Below are 22,222 nucleotides of genomic sequence, written 5' to 3'. Positions count from 1 at the left end.
GAAACAAAAGAACATACAAATGTCAAAAGTCACCTTGCCCACAGTAGCAGAAGAAGACTAGAAAAACGACGTAGCCCAGGGTAACATCCTTTCCACCTGCACTTAGAATCCACACAGACAGTGAAGCGTGGAGGTAGATTCCTTACTAACACATGCTACCAAGAGCTTCTTCCCATCTTCGCTCCTGAGTTGTATCAGTTCCCAGTCCCGGTATCTTGGCTGTCAGACTTTCCTTTTCATGATTGACTGAAATTGTATTTTCAATATTTATAAAAAGTTTTGGAAAGATTTGGGGAGATAGTCCACTAGAGCTTCAAGAAAAAAATATTAATATGTAGATACCGTTTATAAACTCTGAGTTATTTTTTTAAAGTTATAACTTCTAAGGATCTGGAGAAGGAAATTTCTCAAGATCTCATGAACAATAGGGTGGATGAATGAATCAGTATAATAACAACATAATATTATGCAGCTGTGAGAATTGATGATCCAAAACCAGTGTAACAATATAGTTGACTCTCATGAATGTAAGAGAAGTCACACATGAAAGAATATATGCTGACTGATTCTATTTATCAAGATAGAGAAAGGCAAATTTAGTGTACACTTTCAGAGACCTGGAGAGTAGTTGTCTGTGGAAAACTGAATTGAAAAGGATGGGCTTCTAAGGAAATCTTGTTTTGTTTTTTTAATAGGTGTTTGTTATAAGTTTTGGGTGTTCTGAGAGAGTGACTTCAGTGACCTCTATATTTCTGCTATATTTAATTTTTATGTATATGAGAGTAGGTTATAGTTTAATAATACTTTGTGAAGGCAAGTGGCAATTTTTCAAGGGAAATGTAAAGCAACACCTAAATTGTGGATAGAAATTTTCTCAGTTTTTACCATTTGTTAGAACAATTAAAGATTATGGGACTGTACGTCTTCTGTAAAGCCTCCCTTGGTAATGAAATGAGTTAAACCAGCCAGCAGGCCAGGGAAGGAAAGGAACATAAAAGCTGAAGAGATGCATCCTTCTTAGAGACTAAGCACACTCCCTTCTCAGAAATCTACATGACTCTGAATTCCAGAAGCAGATTTACCCAAGGCTTCCCACTTCTCTTTAGAAATAAATACACTTTCTAAAACTGGACAGCTTACACACAGCCTTAGAGAGTAATGGGCTCACAACTTCAATTTATTATGAAAATATTTTCATCCATGACAAACCTGAAAAGATAAGGGGTCACAGAGCTATGTAGGTGCCATTTTGTAATAGCCACTCTTAAGGACAGATTTAATTTTAAAAATCTTATTTGTAAACCACAACATTATATCTTGAGACAACTGTTCAATGAAAATTTTTACTCCAAAATTTGTGCTTAAAGCTTTTCATCAATATGATTTATAAGTTTAAAAATATGTCAAATTTTCATCTGTACATCACTTTACAGATCTTGGTTCTTAACAATTTATCATGGTCTAAATTCATTATTTAATGCTTATCTATAATTACAGTTACTTAATTATAAGTGTAGTTAATAGTTAAATATAAAAATTATTATTTATACATTACTAGAAATCCTTTAAAAAGACCAAATTCTGAGATACAGAGAGAGCAAGATTTGTTAGAAAATTGTAGAGCCTTAATATCAGTAAAACAGGTACCACACAAGTTTTAAACATTCATTTTTTTGCCTCAATATTGCTTAAAATAAAAGGGGGACAATAAACTGATGTGTGGCAAATAAATTAAAGCTATGTAAGCCCCAAGACCCCATTATATATGATAGTTCTTTGGAAGAGTGTTTGAAGAGCATAAATATTGCAAATAAAACAAGTATGTAGGTAATGTGTTTAAAATGATCATATAATCATTGTGATTTTGGTGCCCAACTGTATGAATACAACATCTTTCACCCATTAAGTAGAAACCCTGGTCAGCCTCAAGTGGTTAACAGTCTTCTAGGGAAAACATCACAGTGACAGACCATATGAGAAATAGAAATGAATTGTAATAACATCTATATAGTAATTTGTCATTATTTACATGTGAGAAGTGATTGATTTGGCAGACCTTAAGCCCCTTCTTCTTTTCACACTCTTTCCAGAATAACCTAATTTTACTTGCATTATGATGCATTCATCTGTTATTTAGTCCAAGTACTGCAGTGACCTCTGGAGCCTGCTTTCTGGCTGGAGGGTTCCCCATTTTGGCAGTTTTGGCAAGTCCAGCCTAGGAATGCGCTGCCTCCTGGGAAGATCACCAAACCCTGCATTTCTTTTCTGGATTCATATATGAATTCCTTTGGCAATTAAAGGCTTCTGAAAACTCAGCAGAATTCTGCAAAGTCCCGATAATCCTTTGAAAACAAAGCAACAAACAAAAGTCACCATAAGCATTTGATATTGCTGTCCACACTATGTTGAATCCCTGTGAAATTTGCAGGCCAGGTGAGGGAATCTGGAAATTTAACATTGAAAATGAGAAAAAGCTGGTATAATGAGTCAATTCCTTTTCATCTATAGAATTTTAAATAGAGAGGTAACAAATTATAGCAGTTCAGAGCAGAGATTTTGGAGACAAACTGCAGGTTTGAAAGCTGATTGTAAGGATTCTCTGTACCTCAGTTTCATCCTCTGTAAAATAAATATAATAATACTGCCTGGGTTTTAAGGGTATAATAGAGAATTGATAATACAGACACTTCATATATGTTTTAAAAATGAATTAACAAGGGGTTGGGGAGATGGCTCAGTAGAATAAGTGCTTGCCTGGCAAGCACAAGGGCCTGAGTTCCACCTCCAGTTCTGCAAAAAAAGAATTAACAATTCACATTGGGAATTTACAGTTTTTGTAAAAAGAGTTTAGTCAAAGAATAAAATGATTTCTCACTGTAACTTATAAAGGTTCACACAATAACAAGCTTAACTGGTTTTTAATATATACTTATTTATTTGATTTAGTAGGGAAGGTAGAGAAATTCTCTTTTGATCCTAAAAGGACTTCTTAAAGATCAGAAACTAGATTCAGCCTGAATAACTGGAAAGGACTGGAAAAATGCCAGTTTCTTCTTATCTCTGACTCCAATGGACAAAAACAACATCTAACTCGCTATCAGCAAGATGCAGCACTGAAGAGGCCAGACACGCCAATACAGTGACACAGAGGTACTGTGTCATGCCAAGCCTGAGCCAGCTTTTCCCTTCTCTTCTTGCGGGGACCAACATTACATACATATTGTGTTAGGAGGAAGGTTCTGGAATCAAATATACTGCAGATATAGGAAGACCAGGCATATGAGTTAGGAGTCTTCTAATTTTCAGAAATTACCATCTGTGGCAGACATTAGTGCTATATTATGGGTATGAGGTGACATTTGATGTGAAGTGGGGTCCAAGCCAGAAGTCTTTATCCATTAGCTCATTCAATAGGGAGAGAATCAACTTCATGGGCCTATATGGCAGTGACTCAGGTTCTGTGAATGACAAGTGCCAGGTTCAGAGGGCATGGCATGTGCCTGTTGGTAAGCCCAACAAGAAGAACACAGTCTCTGGAAGCCCTTGCCTACAGTAGCTGGAAGGAAATGGGTACCAGATTCAGCTAGAATCCTCAGAATGTGAGCATTCAATGTATAGGAAAAGAGGTTTACTTTGGCCTGTGTATTTTTTTTAAAGGTTTCAGCTCCAAGGCAGAAATAGCCCAGTGGAAGGGCCTAGGTAAAGGAAAATTACTCACATCATGGTGACCAGGAAGCAGAGTGAGAAAGGAAAAGCTGATGAAGGAGATCTACTCCTCCAGGCCATGCTCAGTGATGGTCTTTTCATACCAGGTTTTATCTTCTAACAACAAACAGCTATGAATACAGCAGTGGGTTAATTCACTGATGAGTATGGTGTGACCAGGATTCAATCACTTTCCAAACACATGAGGTTTTGGTGGAGGACTCCTACATAAGCCCAGAAAGTACTACAGTACACTAACAACAACAACAACAACAACAACAACAACAACAACAACAACAACAACAAAAAAAAAACAAACTACTGAAATGTAACTTCTTATCTCCTAGCTTAGGCAAGAGCTTAGAGCACAGCTTACTTAGATTATTAACTGTCCATCTCTTACATGTGAAATGCTCAGGAACAAGTTCACTCCTTTGATCATGTGGAGACGTAATGAGAAGTCTGTAGTGTGCAAATGGGAAGACAGTGCTCAGCAGATGCTGATTATGAAGGCTAGGGCCTTCATTTCTGTTTCTCATGGGCCAACTGAACCCATTTCAGTCCTATAAATGTAGCCAAAATGACTGTATATGTAGTAATCAAAAGACATTAGCTCCTTCCAGGTGTCCTCTTGAGAGTGACATCATCTTTAAACTCTCTGTGGCAATCCCTGACGCACCGCCGTGATGCCCAGGGAAGACAGGGCGACCTAGAAATCTAACTACTTCCTGAAGATCATCCAACTTTTGGATGATTATCCAAAATGCTTCATTGTGTGGGCTCCAAGCAGATGCAGCAGATCCGAATGTCCCTCCGAGGGAATGTCGTGGTGCTAATGGGCAAGAATACTATGATGTGCAAGGACATCTGGAAAACAACTCAGCTCTGGAGAAACTGTTGCCTCATATCCTGGGAATGTAGAATTTGTGTTCACCAAGGAGGACCTCACTGAGATCAGGGATATGCTGCTGGCCAATAAGGTGCCTGCTGCTGCCCGTGCAGGTGCCATTGCACCATGTGAAGTCACCGTGCCTGCCCAGAACACTGGTCTGGGGCCTGAGAAGACCTCTTTCTTCCAGGCTCTGGGCATCACCACTAAAATCTCCAGGGGCACCACTGAAATCCTTAGTGATGTACAGCTGATTAAGACTGGGGACAAAGTGGGAGCCAACGAGGCAACCCTCCTGAACATGTTGAACATCTCCCCATTCTCCTTTAGGCTGATCATTCAGCAAGTGTTTGACAATGGAAGCATCTACAACCCAGAAGTCCTTGACATTACAGAGGAAACTCTGCATTCTCGCTTTCTGGAGGGTGTCCGCAATGTTGCTAGTGTCTGTCTGCAGATTGGTTACCCAACTGTTGCATCAGTGCCCCATTCTATCATCAATGGGTACAAGTGGGTCCTGGCTTTGTCTGTAGAGACTGATTACACCTTCCCACTTGCTGAAAAGGTCAAGGCCTTCTTAGCTGATCCATCTGCATTTGTGGCTGCATTTGTGTCGCTGCAGCCACCACTGCTGCTCCTGCTGCTACGGCTGCCCCAGCTAAGGTGGAAACCAAGGAAGAGTCGGAGAAGTCAGATGAGGATATGGGATTTGGTCTCTTTGATTGATCATCAAAAAGCAAACTATTCAGCCTGCCTAATTGGCAAAACAAGGAATAAAGGCATATTATCTTTCAAAAAAAAGACATTAATGCTTTTTATTGGTCTTTAGTTTTTTAGGTTCTAAATCTAAGAGACTAAAGCTAAAAGAAGCTTTGATCCATGGATTCCAATCCTCATCCTAGTGTAGGCAGTATCAATCTGCCTCCAGATGGATACAGGCTGGTGACAGCTTTTAGGGTGGCCTGAGTAGTCCTCATGCTGGGGAACAAGTGCCCTGCTTTACAGTGTAAATCTGAGAAAGAACTGGTAAAACTGCACTTTTTGCTCTTAGTTTATTGAAAGTTTCTCAAATATTATCTTCATTTTAGTCATATGGGAACAAATATTTGTGCCCAAATTCACACTTAATTTTACCTTTCTCTTAAAGTAAAACCAAAATGAATAGACAAAAAAGTTTTATGGAAAACATCACTGGAAATTATTGACATAGAATGCCTCAGTCTAATATACACCCAGCTATTCATATCTGTTCCTTCTCCTTTTTTCATCCAAAGACTTCACTTAGATAATATTATTCTGAATAATTAGGTCAACAAGACACTAAGGCTCCCCTTAGTTTCTTAAGTTTCTAATTAATGTTTGGTGTTAACAGCATTAAATCTTTGAATGGATGATATGAATAATCATTTGAAAAGTGGATGCATCATTTATACAATGAATCCCTTCTCAATAAGTGAGCTGTTTCATTAATATTACATACAATACTACATGAATTTCAAGGTCTATTAAAATTTTGTAACTCTTGCATTTGCATATTTGATAAAAATATAAATATCTTCATTATTTCTTAGGTGATTTACTTTATTATGTAAAATCATGTGTTATGCTGCTTCTGTTTATCGTGTTATGGAAAATGATGAATTGCATTAAAAACATTTAAGAGATGAAATTGAACACTCTGACTGACAGTGAATATTTTGACTTCCAATATATTTGATTATTTCTGCCTATAAGTAACTGGATATTTAAAATGGTAAATAAACTTTTTGCAATGAATAGATATTCTGGCAATGTGCTATTACTTCTTGAAAGCAAATGATTTGCCGAAAAATTTAACTGGTTTTATTCATAAATAAACCATTTAATGTTTATAATTCCCTACTTGTATGATTTTTTCAGAGCAAAGTCACATTGATGTCTGTGTGTTCTACTATATATTTTTGAAGACATTAGGAGATGTCTTCAAAAGACTCAGAGATGAATAGCTGAGTGTATATTAGACTGAGGCATTCTGTGTCCATAATGTAGCTGAGTGGCCAGGCACTTGCCTAGTGTGTTGAAGCTCTGGGTTCAGTCCCCAGTAATGGAAAACACAAGTGAAGCTGGGTGGTATGGTTCAATGGTAAAGCATATGCCTAGCATTTGCCCAGTCTGTGGAAGGTCCTGGGTTTGAGACTCAGCACAATAGAAAAGGAAAAACAATGGTGGAAGACATATGTAATAAGTATTAAATATTAATAGAAGCTAATAAGAATTCTAAAAAGCTCATCAAAATATCAGGAACCAATATGAATATTTAATGCAAGCACAAAAACATGAGAGGTCAGCTTAATCATGCCAAATTATAAGAATAAACAAGGTAGGTGTAGACTTGGTTGAAATATTTATATAAAATACCAGAAAAAATATTCCTTTGAAGATATTGGAAATTAAATTGGAAAAAGTATTACTTGACTTGTTAGTGATGTTGTCTTTTTTTCCTTTGATGAAACAATTCAGATTTTATTGTTATTTTTTCAGTTTTTATTTCTGCACTAGTACATCTTTCCAGTACATATTAGTTATAGTTCTCATGGGGAGCTGGAACATGTACATAACACATCTTTATCCTTTTTGTCAGTCTTCCTCACCCTCTCCCCCATTTTTTGGTTTTGTTTACCATTTAGAAAGGCTCGATCTCCCTCTTTGTTATTACCTATCTTTTATTTTGTTCTTTAATTATATTTTGAGTTTCTATCAATTGCTTTTTACTTCATAAGTGGAAAATAATATTGGGCAATAGAAGCATTTAAATATTTTTGTTTATTTTAACTTGCATTAAAAATCATCAGACCCTTACATATATTATATCTAAATAACTTCAGAAACACATTTGTTATTTATATAGCAAGTGTTTATTGTGATCATAGTTGGCTAATTAAAAACTAGGTTTCCAAAAAGAAAGCAATATTTCAGTTATGGATTTCATTTCTAGCATATTCATGGGTAAATGTTTTGTATCTTAAGTCTTGAAGTTTTTATGGATTTATATTAAAATAGATGAAGTTTTTGTTAGGAAGAGTAAAACAATCATAGCTTACATCTAAAAATTATAGTTTTATAGATTTTATCTTTATATCAAGCATATTTTGGCTTTTGTGTTTAATATTGTTTTTATTTAAGAATAAGATAAATCTCTCTACTTTGGAAATATTTTATATAAAGTTCTTTAAAAAATGTTTTTAAAGAATTTTATGTTAAAGTTCCTTAAAAAGTGTTTTTAAAGAACTTTATATAAAACAGGAAGCAGCCTGTTTCCAAAACTAAACGTAACCTCAACCTTTTGCCAAGGAAATCCTTTTGCCTCCAGGGAAAATAATAATTTCCTTGACAAAAGGTTGGCGTTCATTCACCTTTAAAAACACATTCACACATACTTTTGTTATGAATGAAAAATAGTCAAAGAGTTATCTTTGGAGCCAGAACCAAAACAATTAAAGACGTAAATAATCTCACATATTTATAATTAGTATTTTTGTCAGTTCAAATCTGAGCATAGAAAAGTTACGTACTTACCTGTGTTATCACTTTACCACTGATCAATTACTGACATCATGAACTGTGCTGAACATTAGAAATGAACAAGAAAAAGCATTCGACTCTTAGGTGATTTGAAAATACTTTAAAGTCTGTAACTTTTTTCCACAAAGATTTTCATTGTGCTCAGACCACTGATCTAGAAATAATCCTAGCACTATTTTCTTTTTTTTACTTTTTTTTTTTTTTTTTTTTTTTTTTTGCGGAACCGGGGATTGAACTCAGGCCCTTGTGCTTGCCAGGCAAGCACTTATTCTACTGAGCCATTTTCCCCTCCCCATAGCACTATTTTCAAATGCGTATTTGTAATAGTCACTTCACATGCATTAGCATTAGTCATCTAGCAACTCTCACAATAGTTTAATCAGCATTTTATATGTCAAGAAACTGAGGCACAGAGATTAAGTAATATCTAGTATCAGGGAAAAAACAAACATACAGGAAACCCCAATTAAAAAGCAAGAATAAGTGAGAAAGCATCACTACTGGTATGAGAATGAACCATTACATATACAGCATTTTTAGGTTTCAATAAACTAATGAACACCAAAAGCATCACTGATAATCAAAATTAATGGTCTGTCTCATCAAAAAAATTAGGTATGATTCAGGATACCATGTTAAGACAAGAAGATAGGGAATGAGAATGTATTTTAAATAAAGAAAAATTTAATACATATTAGTGTAACTAAATGAACTAACAGAACTAAAGGTAGCTTATAATATGCAGAGAGCATGCATACAATAAGCAGTTTTTGAGTGAATAATGTTTCTTCTTTTTTGGTGGCAATGGAGATTGAACCCAGAGCCATGGTGCTGAGCTACAATTTCAGCCCTTTTTATTCTTCATTTGGAGACAGCATCTTGTTAAATTTCCTCGGATTCCTAAATGTTACAGAATGAGATCACAAAGGTCCAAGTTCCAAATGTGGGAGCAATGGAGTTAATACCGAAAACCTCTGACTCATACCCACATACCTGAAATTGCCTGGACTGTGCACATCAGTTTTAATGGAGTTGACTGCATACTCTGGCCTGTAGGTCCCACACCACACCTAGAGGTAGGTTTGGGAGAAGCAAAATGGTATATTCAGGTCTAATCATGGGTAATTTGCTTGGAATGGGAGGGTGGAAAAGTATAATTAAGTTGGCATTCTGCATTCCTCAGTTATCGTTCTTCAAATAATGTTCAATGAAAAGCAACTAGAAACATAATTATTTATCATGAATGAGATCTGACATTGTTATAAACAATGAAAGTCACTCAAATCTAATGCTCTAGCACAACTGATTAAAACAAAACTCAGCATAGAACACTCAATTTACTGTGAAATTATAACTCAAAGTGATTTTCATATTTATCAATCGAGAAAGATGTAGTACCTGGGCAAAGTTCAAGAAGAACAGCTGTTTGTGATTTAGGTCAAGTCCAGGGAGTAGCTTTTCTTCACCATTCTTTTTAACATAATTTTGGTAGGCCTAGAAAGTAAAACAGAAACACAATGTTCATAATTTCTAAATCTATGTATAAGTCCATGCAAAAGATTATGTTACCTGAGAAATTAACTTTTTATAGCCAAATCACCATAATAACACATTTAGGCAGGCACTGAATAGTATCTTTTTTTTTTTGTCCTGGTACCAGGAGTTGAAAGCGTGCCAGGTAGGCGCATATACCACTGTTCTCACAACCTACAACTACTGTCTGGATTAGAAGAAAATTAGTATTTGCAAGTGCTCTAAAAGAACATGATTTTGATTAGTGAGTGACAGGAGTGTAACATATGTCAGGTGGTCAATAAATTGTCATTCTTTTAGTTGAAAGAATGAATGACCTGCAATAGTGATGAAAAGCTTAAGTAAATGTTCTAAGGATAGACAGGTAGAACCAGCCAGCTGGAGACAGATCGCCAAACAAATCATCTGCAGTTGCTATATTTAGCTTAATTACTATTCTTAGAAAAACAGGATCACACCAGACTTGGTTTGACTGACTGCTGCCAAAAGCTAAGTGATTCTCCTGGGATCCCTTAGGGGCTTGGTAATAGCCTATGAATCTAAGGGTAATAATAAAAAAAATTTTTGGTCCTCTAAAGTTAAGACAAAATAAATTCCCATATACAGTAGAAGAAAAAAATTAGTAACAATGTCAGAAAATGTTCTTAATCCTATAGGAGTTATGGGTATTGTTGAAAAAATATAGTTGTCTTTTATTAAACATAATTAAGAAAGGGACCAACAACCTTTCTGGATTGTGTCACTCTCAATTTCTTCTGAAAGTGTTCAACTGGGTAAGTTGAAAGTATATCTCTTTTCTTTGCTCTTAGCATCCACAGGGTTTTATTCAGCATATTCTGTATAAAGATTCTGTAGATGTAGAGAAAACTTTCACTGGATCCTTTTAAAGCGTTCATAGCCTAGCAAATTGGTAAGGAATTATAGGGAAAGGATTCATATAGTTTCAAAGGGTAATAAAATATTTCTACAACTGTAATTGCTTCATTATTATAATTATGTACTGGCTCTACATGAAGATTGTTATGGACATAGCAACAACACAAAGTTGAACTACATTTTGAGTAATGATTCTTGTATTTGTCATTAGAATTTGTCTTAGAATCACTAAGAGACTAGGGAGAGTGCTAATGCTGCCACTTCCAGACAAGATAGAGTGACAGGGAATGGATTTACCCTTTTGTAGAAATAAGAAAATGACAGACAAAATATACAAAACAATGCTTTTTCTAACACTGGGCATCAAGCAGAAAGGAAAACCATCCCCAAGAGATGGTAATTAAGCAAAGTAAGTCCCATGATTGCTACAACTTATTGCCCTGTGAGTTTTCAGGACAAAATGTAAGGAGGGGAAACTCAGTGGAAGCTTAGGGAATTCTGAGGAGAAGGTGACAATTCAGGGACACTAGCAATAAGGTACTAAAGAAAGGAAATTCTTAGAGCCAGTGGGATAGCTCAGTGGACTGAGCACCTGGTTTGGTAAGCACAGGGACCAGGGTTCGATCCCTGGTCCCACGTGCCACGCCAGCCCTGCTCCCAGGGTGCATGGAGCTGGCAACCGAGTCCAAGTGTGTTGGCGCACACTTGTAATCCCTGTGCTGGGGAGGCTGAAAACAGGAAGATCACTACCAGTCCAAGCTGCATAGTGAGATGAGACCCTGTACTAAATACATAAATGGAAAAAAATAAATTAAAAAATAAATAAATAAAAGAAGGGAAATTCTCAAAGAAAAAGAACTTGGGAAATTACTGCATACTTAGTATTTAGCTTAGTATTAGTATTGATCTAGAGATTGATCTTGAATAAACTGTCCAAGGCTAGGGAAAGACTTCCCAGAAGGGTCAAAAGAGAACAAATTTTGTGATCACACAGGACAAGAATGTAAAGGGTCAAGATTCATACCTTAGAGTTCGCCTTCAAAGTAGGAACTAATGGTTCCTATACTGAGCACTATTCTAGCACCATCTGACATGATGTAAAAACCTAGACCCAGAAGGATCAAGTTATTTCTAAGGCATTTAACTGAGAATAAGGTCAAGAATATCTGTAGGAAAACAAAAACATCCAGGACACAAAGAAGTAAAATGTACAATGTCTAGCATCTAGTTAAAAAATAAAATAATCCCCCCCCAAAAAAAAACAAAACAAAACAAAACTCAGCTCTCAAAAAAGTAGCAATTGAGCCTCCCTCAAGGTTGAGCTGGGATCCATTTTTTCAGAAAGTTTCAGCTGGCTTATATTCCAGGCTTCTGTCTCTGACCAAATTTACTTCTTGCCCCACTTGTCATCTCTCTGTCCTGTTCTGATGCTTTCTCTTCTCTGTTGCCTTCCTTTAATTCAACTTTTCTGTGGTGAACAAATAACCCCACACTTCCACCCACTCCATGAGTGTTCTTTGAAGACTCTGATTCTACATCAGGAGTGCCTAATTCCTTTTACATCCTCAAGTAGATGATTCTGGTCATTCTCTCTCAGTTGTGAGCCACTTCATGGTTGAGAGAAGCCACCCAATCTCATCTTCATTGCCACTTGTAGCTTTAAGAATATGTCATTCTATCACTCTTATAAAGTTTTTATTTTCTTTTGTGTACATGGCATTGACTAGACATCTTTATAATTGTTTATTTTATTATTATTATTATTATTATTTTTTTTTTTTTGCAGAACCGGGGATTGAACTCAGGCCCTTGCGCTTGCCAGGGAAGCGCTTATTCCACTGATCCATCTCCATGGCCCTGCCTTAAAATTGTTTATTTTTATTAGCACTTTATGTTTGGAATGTGTAAGGTTTACAATCCTTATGTGCAACTGGACCATATACATAACTCCTCTTAAATCCTTCTTTCATCCCCTTTCCCTCCCTTCTCTTCCCTGACCCTCCATCTCTTGATCCTATTCCTATCTGAGAAAGATCTTTTCATTTCCTATTATCTTTCTTTCATTTTGCTCTCTTTTTATAGTTTAGGTTTATAATATAAGAGAAACTATATGATTTTAAGCACGTGTCTTATTTATTTCACTTAACATAATGGTCTCAAGATGCATCCTCTTCAGTACAAATAACCTCAATTTATTTCTTCATTTTCTGTTGTGTGTAAATATCAGTAATTCTTACTCAGATTATTGAATGATAACATCTTTTCTTTTTCCTTTTTTTTTTTTTTTTTTTTTTTTTTTTTTTTTTTGTGGCGGGTTCAGCCTGGGCAGGCTGGAACAGCATGTGCTGCTGGGGATCGAACCATGGATGCCGCACTTTGCCTAAACTTGCCTAAGCAGGCACTTTAGACCTGCTGAGCTATCTCGCCAGCCCTGAATGATGACATCTTTAATGAGAGGTTTGTTGTTATATCTGAAGCACTTGGGACAGCCAAACCCATAGTAAAGCTTTCACAAAGGGTTTTGCTGATAGTAACATTGAGTGGAAGGGTAAATGAGATTTTCTGGGTGCTTTAAGGGGTTGATAATACTTCTCTCAATGCATTAATTTCGCTTAGTGGAAAGATACGTTGTGGTGCTGCATCACTCCCAGACCTCAGCTGGTTTAACATGTCATGCCTGTGGTTCATGCTGATGGTTGTCCCTGCAAAACTGTCTCACCTGTGGGTAAACTGAGGGTCCTACTCTTTATACCAAAAACACTGAAATAATCCACTTACGGGACATCTTTACTAAGAAATTTATTTCAGCGATTCTTTCTTTCCTTTTCCTTCCATCTCCTGGCCTTCCCTTCCAATGTGCCACTAACTCACTAAATTACCCTTGCGAGGCTGAGCTTTGTTGCAACCTAGATTCTCCAGCCTCAGCTTCCCAGAGGAGCAGAAGTACATACATGCACTGTAGACTCTATGTATGCTTATTTCTGTTAGTATAACATTTATGTTTACTCTTCTTTATTTCCCATAATTTTATTGAGCAACAAATAGCAATGAGACAGTTTCAAATCAAATTGGTAGGATAGTTTCAATAATTAACACATTGCATACATTCTTCCTAGTGGTTAATTGCTGTACAAGATGTGGACATGATATCCTATTTACAAACACCATTAGAACAAATCACTCTATTCATTAAGAGAATGTAACTATATATCTATCCTAACCACTTTGAATACACAGATATAAAATGGACATTCATCTGTATCCCTTTTTTGTTTAGTTCCGTTATTTGAATATTATAGGTGTGTAAACTCAGCAAAATATTCTAAAAGACTTCAGTAACCCATAATAGTATTGGGTCTTCCGCTTCACTGGCAATGTCAGAAATTGTTGACCTGAGTCCCCTACAGCTCAACATAACAGCATGGCTTTACTTCTTATATTTCATTTTTATACTTTTCTGCTGGATGGTTAAGACCTAGGTAAACAGGACCTATGCAACAAGAGTTGTAGCTTTTGGGTCTGATAAAGTCAGTGAAATCCTCTCAGGATTTATCCTGAGATCCTGTACCTCAGATTGTAGAACCTTTGTCAGTGTCAGCCATGTGGATGAGTCACGGCCATTGCTTGGCCAATGTGCTCTCTGTGAAAGCCTGAGAGAATGTTTTCTCTCCATGTGACTCTCCTTAGGCACACTCTACATCATCGATCACTTTCTGCTTTGGCCCCATAATCTCCTTGATCAGAAAATTTGGGACACTACCGAGTTACATGACATTACAGTACAAGTTCTGCTATGTCCTGAGTCTTAATTGACCTTGGAAGGCTAGGGCCAAAATGTTGGCTTTCCTTGTGGCCCTCCTTTTTCTCTAATTTTGGTCTCCAAACTTAGGTTGTTAACCACCCAGAAGACAAGCTTATTGCTATTACCATACAACCTAGGCTGTTAAACTTAACCTCACTATCTGTGTGAATATCAAACATCTTAGGCATAACATGGAACAGGTATTTTTCATCAAGTATTGATATGTTGAACTTTAAGTCCCTACAGAATATGAGAAAAAAAATTACATTTGCTCTTCTTGGCTTCTTTTTAAACTAAGAGAATGGTATTCTTCTCTATCAACTGTTGGTCCATATGGTTATTATATTTACCATTCAATTTCTCCTCATTACATTTTCAGTTTTATATTCCCATACACTGCATATATCTTACATGTCCTTTTGTAAAAGTCTTTAAATAAATGATTTAATATGGTACACATTCTGATTACTAAAACAGGACGAAAATTACTCACTCTATATGCTTGGCCAAGACCACCATTATCAGCAATATTTTCTCCCAATGTATTAATTCCATTGAGCTGTTAGAAAGAGACCTTTCATTAGATTGTTAAGAAAAGCATCAACAATCAAATGATAATTGAATACATCCAACACTTTTCCAGAAACTGTTAGTGACATACATGCTGTCCACCTGCTAGGTCCCAGGTGAAATTCCCATACTGGTACACCATGCACTGGGATTGGTCCTTGAAGTTGTTTGCAGACTGTTGAGTCCACCAGTCAACCAGGTCTCCATCCTTGTTAAAATTTCTGCCTGGGATATATTTGTTTAAGTGAAATGGAAACTCATTACAATAAGAATTACAGGTATCTTTCATTAAGGTGCAAGGACTAAAATACTGTTACATGGGAGAACATTAAATTGGACAGACAATGAGAGAGATCAGTATCTTAATTTACAGCACTGGAAAAGACTGGACTTCCAGATCTTTCTCCTCTGATGTGCCTTAGTATTGACTTAGCTTTCAACATATTGGCTCTCAATATCTTCAAATTAAAACAGATAAGACAATCCTGAAATCATGCCTCATTCTGCTGTGGTTTACTTGATTAATTTGATATTCTGAGATTTGACAAAATCAACATTTTTATGTTGGCTCTCATTTTATATTGCCAGGTCTTTTATTAGACACTGATTCATAATTTTGTTTACAACACACACACACACACACACACACACACACACACACACACACACTGCACTTTACCATTGTCATCAAAGCCATGGGTTATTTCATGTCCTATGACCATGCCAATGCCTCCATAATTCAGTGAGTTTGACTGCTGGGCACTGAAGAAAGGTGGCTGCAGAATGCCAGCTGGGAACACTACAAGGAGAGAAGACAATTGCGATTATTTGTGACATTATTCCATGGCAGAAGGACTAGAATTGCTTTTTACTTGCTTAACTGCTTTCTACTTTGTCAGTTTCACTTAGGTATATACAAAACATCTTGTATGATAGAAACAAATGAAAATCTTTTATTATTATTCAAGTACATTATTATAGTGTGGCATCCTAATCTGTGATGAATTCATCACAAGTCACTTTGTAATTTTAATATTATTTTCTGCTATAAGTGTCTACGGCAAGGAAAAGTTACAATCTACATTCGGATGGTCTTTTTACCCCTACAACTAACTTGGAAGAAAAAATATTTCTTTTATTGTCATCTCTAAAGTCCATCTACAATAGCGTCTTTAAAAAACAGAGATAATTCAAAGGCAATCTTTTATCAGATTATTTTATTTTCATTAAGCACGTATAATCTCTATGTGCTTATAATTTATTTCTTTATGACTGAATTCCTTCTTTTTCCTGTTGCCCCACTTCCACTCCACTGCTTCAAACATTAGCTCTTTAAGAGTAGAGATTTGTATATCTGTATTTTCAGTGGTTCATTTAGTCATTTGATTGGTCCATTTGTTTTTAGTTCATTAATACTGAAACCTAAAATCAGAGTAGTGCCTGGGACATAATCAGTATTCAAGAAATGCGTTTATTCAACAAATAGTCAAAAATACACTAATTAATAGTAATCTTAATTTACTAAGATGTCATACATTTAGTACATACATGAACAAATTGTCTTTATTATGTCTTCCCCTGACATCTGCATGAATTTGTCAACTTTCTCCAGGCTTAGATCTCATAAACACTTTAATATATCAAACATCAAACTGACATTTCCCTTCAAGTTATCACTCTCTTGAATTTCATGTTTCTGCTAATAGCACTTTGAGGGTCCCAAATACCAACAGCGACCTTTTTAATTTATTTTAGCCATCCTGTCTCTTGTGCAGCCCTTCATGGTCTACTGAGGCAAAGCACAGCTGAAACACCTTCCACAGCACTCCTCATTTAACTCCCTCACACTCATTCCTCACCTTAAGAAAGAGTTCATTTCTTAATTGTTCTTCCCACCCTTTGCCTCTTCAAACTATAATTTATACTAAGTCACATCTATCCATTAATCTATTCTGTAGCCAGGTTAAGGTTAAATCCCTCTCCTGCTAAGAAACTCTGGATAGCATCTCATTGTTCTCCAACTAAATACATCCTCTTCCTGGTCTTTGTCTCCATTGTTCTTTCCTGCTTCTGCGTGGCCCTCCATTTCTTGCCCCTCCTCATTATTCTCTTATAATACATTGTCCTGCCCAAATATACCTTCACTATTTGTGGAATATATTAATAAAAGGCCTTCATTCTCTTTCTATGAAATATATTTCATTGTTTAATAAATAAATATTGTTTTGGGACAATATTATCTACAGCCAATAATTATTGACCTTAGAAATGAATTAAAATTAGGGTTATATTTTAGTAATATATGTTTCATATTTTAAAGCTCTAATACCCATCAAGTAATGAATACATTATGTTCTGTAGTTGGAAATAAACAAAAACTAAAGTTGGGCCATTGCTTTGGGATATCAAGAATATAAAGCCCTGATTATAAGAAATTGAAGACCTAGTTACACACAAACAAATGTTGTTTGTTTGTCTTTTAGATAAATTAAATATATCCTAACTGTACATGAGTGTCAGGGATAAATATTAGATATTTGCAGTGGAAAAACACTCTGAGCAATTTAATTGATTTTCAGACCTTTAAAAAAATTGGCAAATTGCTATAACATTCAAATGACAAAATAATTTAAAAATGCTTTTGTCCTTGGAGAACTCTAATAAAAGTTATACCTCACGTGTAGCTGCCTGAGTTAAACAGTGCCAAGAAATTATTTTTAACTTAAAATATAAAAATTATGTGAAGCACTTTATTAACTTAAAATGAACACTATCTCCCACACTATGTACTTTGATTAAAATGCACCCATTATATAAAATGCTCTTATGAAATGTGCTATCAAGACTAAACATTAACTATAAAGATCCTATTGATTTAATTATACCTTTATATGCCATTCTTCAAGCAAGTGATAAGATTTTTATGGTTCATATTAAATATAAGTCTTCAAGTTCAACTTTGCAAGTGGTGATCTACACTTTACATTGTCAGCTAAATTTTTGCAATGAAAACTTTCCCCTGTTAGTCTTACTGGTGTTACAAGTAAACTTCACAGTTGTTTTCATAACCAATTGCTTAATTATGCATTTTTTATGCTGATGATTGCTAAAAAGTTAATTAATTAGGTAAATCATTAATTCATGAACAAAAGATTAAATTTCTTCTGTCTTTTCATCTACCTTCTTGGCCATGACCCAGCACTTTCTCTAGCTTGTTTTTGAAGGTCGCACACCATTCAACTTTATGGTTCATATAAAAATCAAGTCTGGGGTTGGGGAGATAGCTCAGTAGAATAAGTGTTTGCCTGGCAAGCATAAGGGGCTGAGTTCAATGCCTGGATCCGCAAAAAAAAAAAAAAAAATCAGGTCTGTAATTAGGAAAGAAATTTTGGTGAAAATATACACTCTCTTTGTATTAGTAAGGTAGCAAAATGTTTGGAAACATTCACTAACTTTCTTATTCTTAACTCCTAAACATGAAGAAAACATTTGAGATATTTAACCATCTCAAGGTATTCACAGACTAACAGGTTGAATACACTAAATAACTTAAACACTTCTGAAATTGAAAAAAAAATGTTTAAAAGTCTTACTGCAGTTCCAGTGAAAAAATAGTACACAGAAGTATTATTTTTATACTTGACTTGAATAAACTTTTTTTAAATAAGATGATCAGACTGACAGAAAAACATTTGACAAAATATTCTAGTGAAGTTTTTTAAATGAAAACATGGAAGATTTCTAGAGCTCTATGAAATAAATATTTAAGGGAAAGGGATATTGAATTAAAAGGTCTTAGCATATATTCATATTCTGAAAATTGATGTCTTTGTCATTGTAAACTGGTGGCGAGTGCATACAAATTTGAATGTGGTCCATAGGCTTAACTTCTGACTAAAGACTGTAGAGATTAAATTAAAAGTAGAAATGATTGAAAAGAGTAACTCACTGTAAGACAATGGGTTACTTTTTAAAGTAACAACATAAAATAACTAGTTTCATAAATTCTATGCAATCTGAGTTGAGGTATTTTATATACCTATGTTGTAAAAGTTCATTTATGTAGCACACATTTCTTTATCAATTCAAATTTTATAATGGGCCTCACACCAAACCCTTTAAGACAGTGTTGCTGAAAAATGGGTATTTATATATAGTTCTATTGATATATACACACATGTGTATCAGGGAGAAAGATGATCTGAACATTTGATTAGCTTTAGTTAAGACAATCTCCATTTCTTAAGATCTAAATAGTTTTCAAAGAAGCAAAGTGTACTTTTCAAAAACTTCTCTTACATAACATTTCCCCTACTCTGAACTGCTGTTGTCTGTAAACAAACATAAAGAGGCTAGCAAGCTTTTTATTTCATAGTTTCACCAGCTGAGTTTATCTTGAAAAAAATTTAAAAGGTGTGTCTCATATATTAACAATGCATATTATTATTCAGAGGTTAATTGTCCATTTTGTGAAGTGGTAGACCATTTTTACTTTTTTTATGTGTGCTTAAATTCAAATGAGAACATTTACAGCTCCTCTGTGATTAAAAAAAATCTCTTACGTGAATCAGTTCTGAACCTCAAGTACTTGTCACAACTAAGAATTGTACAAGTTCCTATCATGAGTGTGTGTGTGCGTGCACACACACACATACACATGTATGTCTGTGTTTGTGTGATTTCCTGAAGATCAAACCCAGAGGAGCCTTAACACTGAGCTACAGCCTGTCTGGCTGTCAGCTTGTCTGTTTACCTATAATTTTTGAGACAGTGTTTTGCTAGTTGCCCATGTAGGATGTGACCTTGCAATCCTCTTGTCTCAGGCTTCCAAAATGCTTGAATTTCAGGTATGTACCCACTAGTCCAAGGTGCAAGTTCCTGTTTTTACAATCCCTGGAGAAGGGCTGAAGGTGTGAACATGTTGTACTGGTCCATAGAGTATCTTCCTATAGCCCCTTTCCTTGAAGATGAATCAGCACTTTTCCATAGGATCTAGGGTTCCTTTCAGTTGGACTAAAATAAAGGTTCATTCCTGGTTTTCCTTGAGGCAAAAATAAAGAACTAAATGCCTATTTTGCTTTGGGATTGCATTGACATTTAGTTATGATGATTGGGTTTTAGGATAGAATGAACTGGATTTTACATTGACAGAATTACTGAACATTCAACAGAGGTATTAAAGGGCTGAGGTTATGTCTCAGAGGTAGAATGTGTGGTTAGCATGCATCAGGCTCAGGGCTCAATCTCCAGAATCATATGTTTTTACTTTGTTTTTTGAAAGAGAGATCTTCAAGATGAAGATATTCCAAACATAAAGTAATTTCTAAGAAAAAGAAAAAGGTATGTTTTTTAGAAATGTATGACACTGACTGACCGAGTTCTGAAAAGTTGATCATTAAACAGGTTTTGTCTAGGTTTAGATAATTATTTCCCTATCTAGAAAATGCATTAGCTTAGACTTTGAGCTGAGTGATTTTAACTTAGGTGTACCTGTCTTATTTATGTTCTATGAAGATAACATTTTTATTACCTTATATAATACATTTTCATGTCATGTATCAAAGTAAATTCTGGAGTAATGAAAATTTTACTCAAAAATAAAAGGAAACTATAAAAATACTAGAAGAAAATACGACAACTTCTTAATACATCTCTTCCCAGGATTAAAAGCAAAAAAGAAAGGTATAATCAAGTTTTAAAATGAAAAGATATAAAAAAGTTAGATTTTAATAAATGATAAATATCTTGAAAACATTTATAATTTCTGAGCAAACTGGTGATGTAATTAAAAAAAATGACACCCTAAGATATAAAATGGGGATTGTTTTGGAGCATACTTAGAAACAAAGGGAGAGACTGAGCACCCTTGAAGTTTGCCTCTCCTGGATATTTTTACACACTTCTGGTGGTAATGAATCAGTTGGATAGTATTATACATACTAAAACTCTTTTGAAAGTAGAGGTTTGCTATACAGTAACAGTGAATTTAAAGATATCCAAGGAGCATCCATAAAAGAAAAATCTTTGTCATATGAAGTAATTCAGTTAATTCTTATATCACTCACTTGTGTATTGATCATACGCATATTTCTGACACATCACTATTAGTGATGATATACATTTTTGCTTTTTAAATCCAGAGTCATTAAGTAAATACAATTTCACATTACTTCACCTAGCAGAATTGATTTTCCAAGTTTTTGAGCTCCTTAGATGATTTTAGAGCAAGGTGCTATAAAATGGACATCTCTACCAGTCTGAACAGATAATTACCAGGATATTCAGATTAATAAAACTTTGGCTCTTAGTAGCTTGAACTATTCTAAAACACTGACGCTTAATAAGTCTGAAATACAAGTTTATAGGAATATATGAAAAAGGACATTTTTGCAAGCAATAAGCACAAAGTTTGTTAAATCTAATATGTCCTAGTAATCAAAATGAAATTTACAACAGGCTGACATAATCAGTGACTATATTATAAAATATTTTATGTAAATGTTACAGAGTCATCATTACTCCTCCATCGTTAGAATTTTTTGATAAAATTATGAAGAACTCTTTAATCAGCACTTTAAACTCTGGGGTGGATAAAGATGGTCCTATGAGAATCAAAGAAGCTGAACCTGCTTATCTGACACTGAATCAGTCAATTTCTTTACATTACACAGCAGATCATATGTGACACTGAGCAAACTCCATGAATTTACTAAACTCCTAATCATTCCAGAGACATGGATTGTTTAATCTTTTGCTGAATTTAACTAAAAAGAAAATAAAACAGTGTTCTGGAACATAGCAGGTTCAGGAACACAGCTTAAGTCCTGAGGGAAAGAGAGGCTCCAATTTACGTTCCATCTCTTGACACAATCTTCAGAACGATGGGTTTTTCTGGATGTAGAAATTTTTCAAATTTTTAAAATTCATTTTAATGAAAAAAAAGGACTTAGTGAATAATTCAACCTCAGCTCAAGTTTTGTCTAATATTATAACCTGGTCGCACTATACATTATGGGTTTGGAACAATAGAGAAATATTAAAGAATGATTTATGCATATAACTTACCTATCTGATTTCTGCCAGAAGAATAAAATGCATTCACTACAGCTGCTCCGCTTATCCACCTGTGGACCGCATGAGAACATGTTAACAAAATACTACACTGCCTGATTCAATGTGCTTACTACAATAAAAGTACTGCTATTCCTAAATAAATGTTAACTTTTCATTTGAAATATGATTAAAAATTAAAATTAGCTTACTAGATGAACGCTCATCTGAAATTA

General features: G+C 35.1%; 1 protein-coding gene across 3 annotated transcripts in view; it reads right to left on the bottom strand.

The window, feature by feature from the left end:
• Positions 1-1,156: 1,156 nt before the first annotated feature.
• Mme (membrane metalloendopeptidase) overlaps positions 1,157-22,222 on the bottom strand; it is a 141,257-nt gene continuing 120,191 nt past the window's right edge. For all 3 annotated transcript variants that reach the window (XM_023699699.1, XM_023699698.1, XM_004639815.3), the window contains exons 17-23: positions 22,002-22,060; positions 15,616-15,735; positions 15,028-15,161; positions 14,860-14,925; positions 9,554-9,649; positions 9,149-9,225; positions 1,157-2,342 (exon numbers count right to left, since the gene is read on the bottom strand). In XM_023699699.1, the coding sequence (XP_023555467.1) occupies positions 2,243-2,342; positions 9,149-9,225; positions 9,554-9,649; positions 14,860-14,925; positions 15,028-15,161; positions 15,616-15,735; positions 22,002-22,060 (652 nt within the window). In that variant the 3' untranslated portion in view covers positions 1,157-2,242. The remainder of the gene's footprint in view (positions 2,343-9,148; positions 9,226-9,553; positions 9,650-14,859; positions 14,926-15,027; positions 15,162-15,615; positions 15,736-22,001; positions 22,061-22,222) is intronic.

This window comes from Octodon degus, unplaced genomic scaffold, assembly GCF_000260255.1.
Source record: "Octodon degus isolate 3935 unplaced genomic scaffold, OctDeg1.0 scaffold00115, whole genome shotgun sequence".
Classification (NCBI taxonomy): Eukaryota; Metazoa; Chordata; class Mammalia; order Rodentia; family Octodontidae; genus Octodon; species Octodon degus.
The sequence above is the reverse complement of the archived record's forward strand: the minus strand, read 5'-3'. Positions and strand labels throughout refer to the sequence as shown.